We start from the raw sequence: 11,167 nt of genomic DNA, 5'->3' as shown, positions 1-11,167 counted from the left end.
GTAGGAGACAGTAGAACAAGGTCATCAGCATAAAGAAGAGACTTCACCTCTCTATCTAGGAGGGAGAGGCCAGCAGCAGCACACTGATCCAACTCAACAGCTAGTTCATTTATATACACATTAAATAGAGTCGGACTTAAACTGCAGCCCTGGCGTACACCTCTTCTCTGGGTGAAGAAGTCACTTTGTTTGTCTCCAATTTTAACAGCACACATATTTTCTGACTACATTGATTTTTGTCTCACCTGGGAACTGAACTACAGTGATAGTGAATCATGACAGCGGAGAGAGCAGAGAGCTGCTGGTTGTTTCCAAACCCAAACCACTTCCTACTGACATGTTTCAGCTCATGTCAACACCTCTGAGACCCAGAGACAAAAATGACACAACAACAGCTCCCCGACAGAGCAGCAACACACCAGGCTGACAGAGGGTCTCTGTAGTCCTACACTGTCTCTGTTGTAGTCCTACACTGTCTCTGTTGTAGTCCTACAGCGTCTCTGTTGTAATCCTTCAGTGTCTCTGTTGTAGTCCTACACTGTCTCTGTTGTAGTCCTACAGTGTCTCTGTTGTAATCCTTCAGTGTCTCTGTTGTAGTCCTACAGTGTCTCTGTAGTCCTACACTGTCTCTGTTGTAGTCCTACAGTGTCTCTGTTGTAATCCTACAGTGTCTCTGTAGTCCTACACTGTCTCTGTTGTAGTCCTACAGTGTCTCTGTTGTAATCCTACAGTGTCTCTGTAGTCCTACACTGTCTCTGTTGTAGTCCTACAGTGTCTCTGTTGTAGTCCTTCAGTGTCTCTGTTGTAATCCTACAGTGTCTCTGTAATCCTACAGTGTCTCTGTTGTAATCCTTCAGTGTCTCTGTTGCAGTCCTTCAGTGTCTCTGTTGTAGTCCTTCAGTGTCTCTGTTGTAATCCTTCAGTGTCTCTGTTGTAGTCCTACAGTGTCTCTGTTGTAATCCTACAGTGTCTCTGTAGTCCTACACTGTCTCTGTTGTAGTCCTACAGTGTCTCTGTTGTAGTCCTTCAGTGTCTCTGTTGTAATCCTACAGTGTCTCTGTAATCCTACAGTGTCTCTGTAATCCTACAGTGTCTCTGTTGTAATCCTTCAGTGTCTCTGTTGCAGTCCTTCAGTGTCTCTGTTGTAGTCCTTCAGTGTCTCTGTTGTAGTCCTACAGTGTCTCTGTTGTAATCCTTCAGTGTCTCTGTTGTAATCCTTCAGTGTCTCTGTTGTAGTCCTACAGTGTCTCTGTTGTGGTCCTTCAGTGTCTCTGTAGTCCTTCAGTGTCTCTGTTGTAGTCCTACAGTGTCTCTGTTGTAGACCTTCAGTGTCTCTGTTGTAGTCCTTCAGTGTCTCTGTTGTAGACCTTCAGTGTCTCTGTTGTAGTCCTTCAGTGTCTCTGTTGTAGACCTTCAGTATCTCTGTTGTAGTCCTTCAGTGTCTCTGTTGTAGTCCTACAGTGTCTCTGTTGTAGTACCATAGTGTCTCTGTTGTAGTCCTTCAGTATCTCTGTTGTAGTCCTTCAGTGTCTCTGTTGTAGTCCTACAGTGTCTCTGTTGTAGTACCATAGTGTCTCTGTTGTAGTCCTTCAATGTTTCTGCTGTAGTCCTACAGTGTCTCTGTTGTAGTCCTACAGTGTCTCTGTTGTAGACCTTCAGTATCTCTGTTGTAGTCCTTCAGTGTCTCTGTTGTAGTCCTACAGTGTCTCTGCTGTAGTCCTACAGTGTCTCTGTTGTAGTCCTACACTGTCTCTGTTGTAGTCCTACAGTGTCTCTGTTGTAATCCTACAGTGTCTCTGTAGTCCTACACTGTCTCTGTTGTAGTCCTACAGTGTCTCTGTTGTAGTCCTTCAGTGTCTCTGTTGTAGACCTTCAGTGTCTCTGTTGTAGTCCTTCAGTGTCTCTGTTGTAGACCTTCAGTATCTCTGTTGTAGTCCTTCAGTGTCTCTGTTGTAGTCCTACAGTGTCTCTGTTGTAGTACCATAGTGTCTCTGTTGTAGTCCTTCAATGTTTCTGCTGTAGTCCTACAGTGTCTCTGTTGTAGTCCTACAGTGTCTCTGTTGTAGACCTTCAGTATCTCTGTTGTAGTCCTTCAGTGTCTCTGTTGTAGTCCTACAGTGTCTCTGTTGTAGTCCCATAGTGTCTCTGTTGTAGTCCTTCAATGTCTCTGCTGTAGTCCTACAGTGTCTCTGTTGTAGTCCTACAGTGTCTCTGCTGTAGTCCTACAGTGTCTCTGTTGTAGTCCTACACTGTCTCTGTTGTAGTCCTACAGTGTCTCTGTTGTAATCCTACAGTGTCTCTGTAGTCCTAGACTGTCTCTGTTGTAGTCCTACAGTGTCTCTGTTGTAGTCCTTCAGTGTCTCTTTTGAAATCCTACAGTGTCTCTGTAATCCTACAGTGTCTCTGTAATCCTACAGCGTCTCTGTTGTAATCCTTCAGTGTCTCTGTTGCAGTCCTTCAGTGTCTCTGTTGTAGTCCTTCAGTGTCTCTGTTGTAATCCTTCAGTGTCTCTGTTGTAGTCCTACAGTGTCTCTGTTGTAATCCTACAGTGTCTCTGTAGTCCTACACTGTCTCTGTTGTAGTCCTACACTGTCTCTGTTGTAGTCCTTCAGTGTCTCTGTTGTAATCCTACAGTGTCTCTGTAATCCTACAGTGTCTCTGTAATCCTACAGTGTCTCTGTTGTAATCCTTCAGTGTCTCTGTTGCAGTCCTTCAGTGTCTCTGTTGTAATCCTTCAGTGTCTCTGTTGTAGTCCTACAGTGTCTCTGTTGTAATCCTTCAGTGTCTCTGTTGTAATCCTTCAGTGTCTCTGTTGTAGTCCTACAGTGTCTCTGTTGTGGTCCTTCAGTGTCTCTGTAGTCCTTCAGTGTCTCTGTTGTAGTCCTACAGTGTCTCTGTTGTAGACCTTCAGTGTCTCTGTTGTAGTCCTTCAGTGTCTCTGTTGTAGACCTTCAGTATCTCTGTTGTAGTCCTTCAGTGTCTCTGTTGTAGTCCTACAGTGTCTCTGTTGTAGTCCCATAGTGTCTCTGTTGTAGTCCTTCAATGTCTCTGCTGTAGTCCTACAGTGTCTCTGTTGTAGTCCTACAGTGTCTCTGTTGTAGTCCTTCAGTGTCTCTGTTGTAGACCTTCAGTATCTCTGTTGTAGTCCTTCAGTGTCTCTGTTGTAGTCCTACAGTGTCTCTGTTGTAGTCCCATAGTGTCTCTGTTGTAGTCCTTCAATGTCTCTGCTGTAGTCCGTCAGTGTCTCTGTTGTAGTCCTACAGTGTCTCTGCTGTAGTCCTACAGTGTCTCTGTTGTAGTCCCATAGTGTCTCTGTTGTGGTCCTTCAGTGTCCCTGTTGTAGTCCGTCAGTGTCTCTGTTGTAGTCCTACGATGTCTCTGCTGTAGTCCGACTGTGTCTCTGTTGAAGTCCTTCAGTGTCTCTGTTGTAGTCCTACAGTGTCTCTGTTGTAGTCCCATAGTGTCTCTGTTGTAGTCCTTCAATGTCTCTGCTGTAGTCCGTCAGTGTCTCTGTTGTAGTCCTACAGTGTCTCTGCTGTAGTCCTACAGTGTCTCTGTTGTAGTCCCATAGTGTCTCTGTTGTGGTCCTTCAGTGTCCCTGTTGTAGTCCGTCAGTGTCTCTGTTGTAGTCCTACGATGTCTCTGCTGTAGTCCGACTGTGTCTCTGTTGAAGTCCTTCAGTGTCTCTGTTGTAATCCTTCAGTGTATCTGTTGTAGTCCTTCAGTAGCCGTTTTTAGACAGAGCACCAAGCCGCCAATTTGCCCGTCCTTTTGGCGGCTCGGTCGGTGTTTTAAGACAGAGGCCGGCATATCGGGGGTCTGCTCTGGTCCGCCGATTTTCCGCCTCGGAGGGTACACTTATTTCCACCTCGACTGCTATCTGAAAACAAGGCGGAAATGTGCCGGCCTCCGCGTGAGGTAGGCGGAGGTGTCAATGACCTGCGCTTTTGTGTGACCCACAGCCGGGGAGTTTTAAAACCAGGAAACAGCTGATCACATCTCAGTCCATCATTTTATCTGCGAACATTAAGATGAACAACTGGACAGCTGCTGAGATCCAGGAGATGCTAGTGTCTCCTCGGTCTCTGTAGCTGTTTGGTTGTGTTAGCTTGTTGTTGTGTCAGAAAGCTATAAGGACGGTCGCTACTTTCAAATTAAAAGCCGTCCCGCTAAGAACCCAGTTCTGAACTCCAATGGGGTGCAATGTAAAGCTCTTATTTTGAAGACAAATTTATGTCACTGTTCACAGTGAAACTTCAAGCTTCACGTCACGTCACATGTTTACGCCTACCTCAGAGGCGGCTTTTGGAAAAGGAGGAATATTACGCCTCGGTTTTAGAAAGACAGGCTGGCACATTGCCATCCTTACCTTGGAGCAAATGTGCCGCCTTTTCTATCTAAAAAGGGCTACTGTATCTGTTGTAGTCCTTCAGTGTCTCTATTGTAGTCCTTCAGTGTTTCTGTTGTAGTCCCACTGTGGCTCTGTTGTAGAGACAATGAAGCACAGAGCAATATGTAAACAATCTGAAGAATCCTCTACAGTTTGAGCTATTTTAGTATTTTGGCAAAGCATACTTAAGATGAGAGTGCTTTTCCTTATGCCCAACAGTGTGTAGCTGGTTAGACAAACATCTGGTAATATGAATGAAGTGTGTGCCATTGGGTGCAAAGTTTAATTTCGAATATGCTGTTTATAGTTTTGATTGCAGTGCTTCATTTTGTAGGATATATTAGGTATTTTGTAGTTTGGGTGTTTGGTTTTGTGAATTGTTTTAGTATTTTGAGGAAACCAGCCTAGTTTGCAAAGTTGTGTTTTAGCAATTGGAAAAAACTGCAATTACTCGATTCCTGCCACCACTGCGGCCACACCCACAGACCTGTGACTGCAATGCACTCTGGGTTTTTGCAGTTCAGCACTGATAAGCATTCAGACGGCAGCTGGTAACATGAGGGGAAGGCTGACTGTTGAAACACCGACTGTTCACATTGAAGTGTTCTGTGTCTGAGGGATGAGTCTGTTCGTACACGCTGCATTCCTAACACACACACACAGAAATACCTGAGCCAGTTCAGACCTGTGGCTGTCAGCAGGGAGACAGAGAGCGAGCGACATGTTAAAACTTGGTCGGTCCAGCTCAGATAGGTGAGAGAGGCTGCAGCTCTGAGAGCAGCAACACCAACAGCTGCTGAACGTCCACTGTGTGTGTGTGTGTGTGTGTGTGTGTGTGTGTCACGGTAATGCCTTTTTGTGGCCCTGACCTTTGACCCCAGAGGAGGTTTCAAAAAGATTTCAAACATGCAGAAACAACAGTCTCATCAGGTGTGTGTAATGTGTGTGTAGGTGTGTGTGTGTGTGTGAGAGAGAGAGAGAGATAAAGAGAGGTGTGGTGTCTCAGACTGACGAGTTTATACAGGCCACTATCCACAGTATGCATACCCCTGGGGAACGAACACACACACACTCACACACACTCACACATACTCACACACTCACTCTTTGGTGACAGGAAATGGAAACTCAAACCAAACCTCAGCGACTGTTCATACGTCGGGCTGCTCGTCACAGAGGGGTTCAGTTTGACGTGTCGCTCTGACTCGATGCTTAACGTAGTTTTGTGAGACATTGGTTCACTGAGACAGGACTGAGCTGAATGTCCCAGTCACACTTAATCTGCAGCAGTTCTCACAGAGAGCACAAACTCCAGACACAGTGTTCTGAAGCCTAACTCTAACTCACTGTCAGAGGCTGCACATCACCCGTACACTTCCATATGCGATTTACAATAAGACCAGAATACGAGTGACATACATTTATACATGTATGTCATGTATAAATGTATGTTTTCAGGACTTGAATCTTGTGCCATTCCAGTGAAAGTTGTGCAACAAAAAAAGGACAAGTGCTTGAGATCAGATAGAGTCAGTGGCTGAGTCAGACTATTAGACAGTGTGTGATCACTCTGCAGCTGTTCCGCCTCCTTCATACTTCCTGCACTCTTCAGCGCTCTGCTCAGGCGGTGCTGGCTGTGGTTCTGAGCCCTGGGCTACAGAGAGGATAGCTCAGCCACCTCTCACACAGCACACCGCTAACCTGAGCCCAGGGCTGCTGGCGTCACTGTGCTGTGTCCCTGGGTTCATGTCTGTTCAACACATGGAGAATGTTTGCACTGTGGAAGACTCCGTTAAACTGTGTTTAAACAGTCTGCTGTTAGAAAGAGACAGTGTCTACTGTGTCAAGTGGACAAGCTGTGTCCTTCAGTCCTCCAACCAGTGTGATGGTGCAGTGAACAGTATGATGGTGCAGTGAACAGTATGATGGAGCAGTGAACAGTGTGATGGTGCAGTGAACAGTGTGATGGTGCAGTGAACAGTATGATGGAGCAGTGAACAGTGTGATGGTGCAGTGAACAGTGTGATGGTGCAGTGAACAGTGTAATGGAGCAGTGAACAGTGTGATGGTGCAGTGAACAGTGTGATGGAGCAGTGAACAGTGTGATGGTGCAGTGAACAGTATGATGGTGCAGTGAACAGTGTGATGGTGCAGTGAACAGTGTGATGGTGCAGTGAACAGTGTGATGGAGCAGTGAACAGTGTGATGGTGCAGTGAACAGTGTGATGGTGCAGTGCACAGTGTGATGGTGCAGTGAACAGTATGATGGAGCAGTGAACAGTATGATGGTGCAGTGAACAGTGTGATGGTGCAGTGAACAGTATGATGGTGCAGTGAACAGTGTGATGGTGCAGTGAACAGTATGATGGAGCAGTGAACAGTATGATGGTGCAGTGAACAGTGTGATGGTGCAGTGAACAGTATGATGGTGCAGTGAACAGTGTGATGGTGCAGTGAACAGTATGATGGAGCAGTGAACAGTGTGATGGTGCAGTGAACAGTGTGATGGTGCAGTGAACAGTGTGATGGTGCAGTGCACAGTATGATGGTGCAGTGAACAGTGTGATGGTGCAGTGAACAGTGTGATGGAGCAGTGAACAGTGTGATGGTGCAGTGAACAGTGTGATGGAGCAGTGAACAGTATGATGGAGCAGTGAACAGTATGATGGTGCAGTGAACAGTGTGATGGTGCAGTGAACAGTATGATGGAGCAGTGAACAGTATGATGGAGCAGTGAACAGTGTGATGGTGCAGTGAACAGTATGATGGAGCAGTGAACAGTGTGATGGAGCAGTGAACAGTGTGATGGTGCAGTGAACAGTATGATGGAGCAGTGAACAGTGTGATGGTGCAGTGAACAGTATGATGGAGCAGTGAACAGTGTGATGGTGCAGTGAACAGTATGATGGAGCAGTGAACAGTGTGATGGAGCAGTGAACAGTGTGATGGTGCAGTGAACAGTGTGATGGAGCAGTGAACAGTATGATGGTGCAGTGAACAGTGTGATGGTGCAGTGAACAGTGTGATGGTGCAGTGAACAGTGTGATGGTGCAGTGAACAGTATGATGGAGCAGTGAACAGTGTGATGGTGCAGTGAACAGTATGATGGAGCAGTGAACAGTGTGATGGTGCAGTGAACAGTGAACAGTGTGATGGTGCAGTGAACAGTATGATGGAGCAGTGAACAGTGTGATGGTGCAGTGAACAGTATGATGGAGCAGTGAACAGTGTGATGGTGCAGTGAACAGTATGATGGAGCAGTGAACAGTGTGATGGAGCAGTGAACAGTGTGATGGTGCAGTGAACAGTGTGATGGTGCAGTGAACAGTATGATGGAGCAGTGAACAGTGTGATGGTGCAGTGAACAGTGTGATGGTGCAGTGAACAGTGTGATGGAGCAGTGAACAGTGAACAGTATGATGGAGCAGTGAACAGTGTGATGGTGCAGTGAACAGTATGATGGAGCAGTGAACAGTATGATGGAGCAGTGAACAGTATGATGGAGCAGTGAACAGTGTGATGGTGCAGTGAACAGTATGATGGAGCAGTGAACAGTGTGATGGAGCAGTGAACAGTGAACAGTATGATGGAGCAGTGAACAGTGTGATGGTGCAGTGAACAGTATGATGGTGCAGTGAACAGTATGATGGAGCAGTGAACAGTGTGATGGTGCAGTGAACAGTATGATGGAGCAGTGAACAGTGTGATGGTGCAGTGAACAGTGTGATGGTGCAGTGAACAGTGTGATGGTGCAGTGAACAGTATGATGGAGCAGTGAACAGTATGATGGAGCAGTGAACAGTGAACAGTGTGATGGAGCAGTGAACAGTGTGATGGTGCAGTGAACAGTGTGATGGTGCAGTGAACAGTATGATGGTGCAGTGAACAGTGTGATGGTGCAGTGAACAGTGTGATGGTGCAGTGAACAGCGTGATGGTGCAGTGAACAGCGTGATGGAGCAGTGAACAGTGTGATGGTGCAGTGAACAGTGTGATGGTGCAGTGAACAGTGTGATGGTGCAGTGAACAGTGTGATGGTGCAGTGAACAGTGTGATGGAGCAGTGAACAGTGTGATGGTGCAGTGAACAGTGTGATGGTGCAGTGAACAGTGTGATGGTGCAGTGAACAGTATGATGGTGCAGTGAACAGTGTGATGGAGCAGTGAACAGTGTGATGGTGCAGTGAACAGTGTGATGGTGCAGTGAACAGTATGATGGTGCAGTGAACAGTGTGATGGTGCAGTGAACAGTGTGATGGTGCAGTGAACAGTGTGATGGTGCAGTGAACAGCGTGATGGTGCAGTGAACAGCGTGATGGAGCAGTGAACAGCGTGATGGTGCAGTGAACAGTATGATGGAGCAGTGAACAGTGTGATGGAGCAGTGAACAGTGTGATGGTGCAGTGAACAGTGTGATGGTGCAGTGAACAGTGTGATGGTGCAGTGAACAGTGTGATGGAGCAGTGAACAGTGTGATGGTGCAGTGAACAGTGTGATGGAGCAGTGAACAGTGTGATGGAGCAGTGAACAGTGTGATGGTGCAGTGAACAGTGTGATGGTGCAGTGAACAGTGTGATGGTGCAGTGAACAGTGTGATGGTGCAGTGAACAGTGTGATGGAGCAGTGAACAGTGTGATGGAGCAGTGAACAGTGTGATGGAGCAGTGAACAGTGTGATGGAGCAGTGGGTGCAACATTCTATATCTCACTGAGTGGCTGTGATGTCAGACACAGGCCTGTTCGTCTTTGGATGAAGGCTAACAGTTTCCCCCTGTTTCCAGTGTTTGTGCTAAGCTAATCTAACAGCACCCTGGCCTCCTGCAGTTACGTTCACACAACCATGAAGAGTTCAGAGGCCTTATATGGACGCTGAAGCAGAACATCAACGCTCGCAGAGGAAGTGCTGAACGTAGGGGATGCACACACACACGCACACGCACACTTCCTCAGTAACTGTGAACTTATTTTTTGAGTCAAGTCGAAAGAAGTCGAGGCGAGAGAGAGAAGAGGAAGTGGTGCAGCTAGAAGGAGCATAAAGTGTGTTTGTGTGTATCCTTATAAGGCAAAACAGAACGAGGACATGAGTGTGTATCTCACACACACATACACACACACACACACACACACAGACACACACACAGTGTTTACTAATGAGATTCACACACTTGTTGAATATTGATCATTCATGTGATTTTATGGGAAACTGAGGCATTAAACCACAGAGTCTTCTTCACAGAGCACACCTACTTCCTGTCACAAGCTTCCTGTTCAGAGGATTATGTTCATGACACACATACACACCCTTCCCTGCACACATGCTGTTGTTTCATAACGAGGTGTTTTTCCACTTCCACATTTGGCTGTTAACTCAGAGCAGGTTGGATATTTTTCATCTTAATTAACCCTCAATGAAAAACAGTTCCTCCAGAGAATGATTCTGTCACGGTGAACTACTTTAAAAACAGTAAAAATAAAGGTCTGTGTTCCTGATATCAGTCCGTTTCAGCCTCTTAACAAGATGATTTTATTTGTATTTGAGGGAAATCTGGTATTTTTTAAAATTAAACCTCTAATAAATTGTTAGACATTAACAAACAGAGCAGCAGAGGTGGAGACATACTGAAAACACTGGAGCCTACATTTCCCATAATTCCCCTGGTGCACACACATCCACACTTCATCGAGCTGGTGAAGTGCGTCTATAAAACACTCATGTGAATATCCTGTTTGAATGTTCATGTCTTCTGCAGATAGAAAACAGAGCTGAGTTAAGAGTTTACAAGATGTCAAAGAACAAATCTGTTCCTGAACCTTTTGAACATCAATACTGATGATGTATAATAATAATAATGATAATGATAATGATACATTAGCTCAGTCAGAGCATTTTAGTCTGGATTATTGCCATGAGTGTCAGTGTTTGTTCTGTCCCCTGCTGGACATATGAAGCTACAGCATGTGGATTTCTGTGTGTGTGTGTGTGTGTGTGTGTGTGAGAGACAGGACATGAACCCTGATCACAGACAGTCGTTATGGACCACCGGGTGCCTGGTCAGACCTACGATCGACTACTGGACACCGTTATACTGAGTTTTAGATGCAACTAGAAATCGAATGAAAAGTTTTTCCCTGCTGGAAAAAACACAACATATGCTGTTCTTGCTTGTCTTGCTGGTGACCAGTCACTAGTGGACCTGTTTCTGTAATGAGTGAACGTACACAGCTTGAATGTTGAAAACCTTTTAATTCATCCCTTTGTGATAACAGACATCATGCAGCACAGACGTCGTTCCCGAGCGCTCAGATGCAAACGGGTGGAAGTTGAAGGAGAACGACACCGGTTGTCGGCCATCTTCTTTCACAATCCGCGATTCTTCAGTTGGCTGGTCGTGCTCTCCACAGTGACGCCCACACTCCTGAATCCGGGCTTGCCGAGACCTATGACCAACCCTGTGGTCGCAGAGACAGACGATTCACACAGGACAGTCAAACTTAATGTAAACACAGGCAGAAACACAGACAGACAGACAGGACAACAGACAGACAGGATGACAGACAGACAGACAGACAGACAGACAGACAGACAGGATGACAGACAGACAGACAGACAGACAGACAGACAGGACAACAGACAGTAAGGATGACAGACAGTACGACAGACAGACAGACAGGATGACAGACAGGACAACAGACAGTAAGGATGACAGACAGACAGACAGACAGGATGACAGACAGAGAGACAGGATGACAGACAGACAGGATGACAGACAGTGAACTGTG

The 11,167-nt window shown here is 46.2% G+C and overlaps 1 protein-coding gene across 1 annotated transcript in view; it reads right to left on the bottom strand.

Moving 5' to 3' along the window:
- Positions 1–10,611: 10,611 nt before the first annotated feature.
- The window catches only part of LOC115578197 (profilin-2-like), a 2,438-nt gene continuing 1,882 nt past the window's right edge, over positions 10,612–11,167 (bottom strand). The window contains exon 4 of the mRNA XM_030411069.1: positions 10,612–10,837. Within this exon, the coding sequence (XP_030266929.1) occupies positions 10,746–10,837 (92 nt within the window). The 3' untranslated portion in view covers positions 10,612–10,745. The remainder of the gene's footprint in view (positions 10,838–11,167) is intronic.

This window comes from Sparus aurata, unplaced genomic scaffold (assembly GCF_900880675.1).
Source record: "Sparus aurata unplaced genomic scaffold, fSpaAur1.1, whole genome shotgun sequence".
Taxonomy (NCBI): domain Eukaryota; kingdom Metazoa; phylum Chordata; class Actinopteri; order Spariformes; family Sparidae; genus Sparus; species Sparus aurata.
Note: the sequence above shows the minus strand (reverse complement) of the source record. Positions and strands in the feature narration are given on the sequence as shown.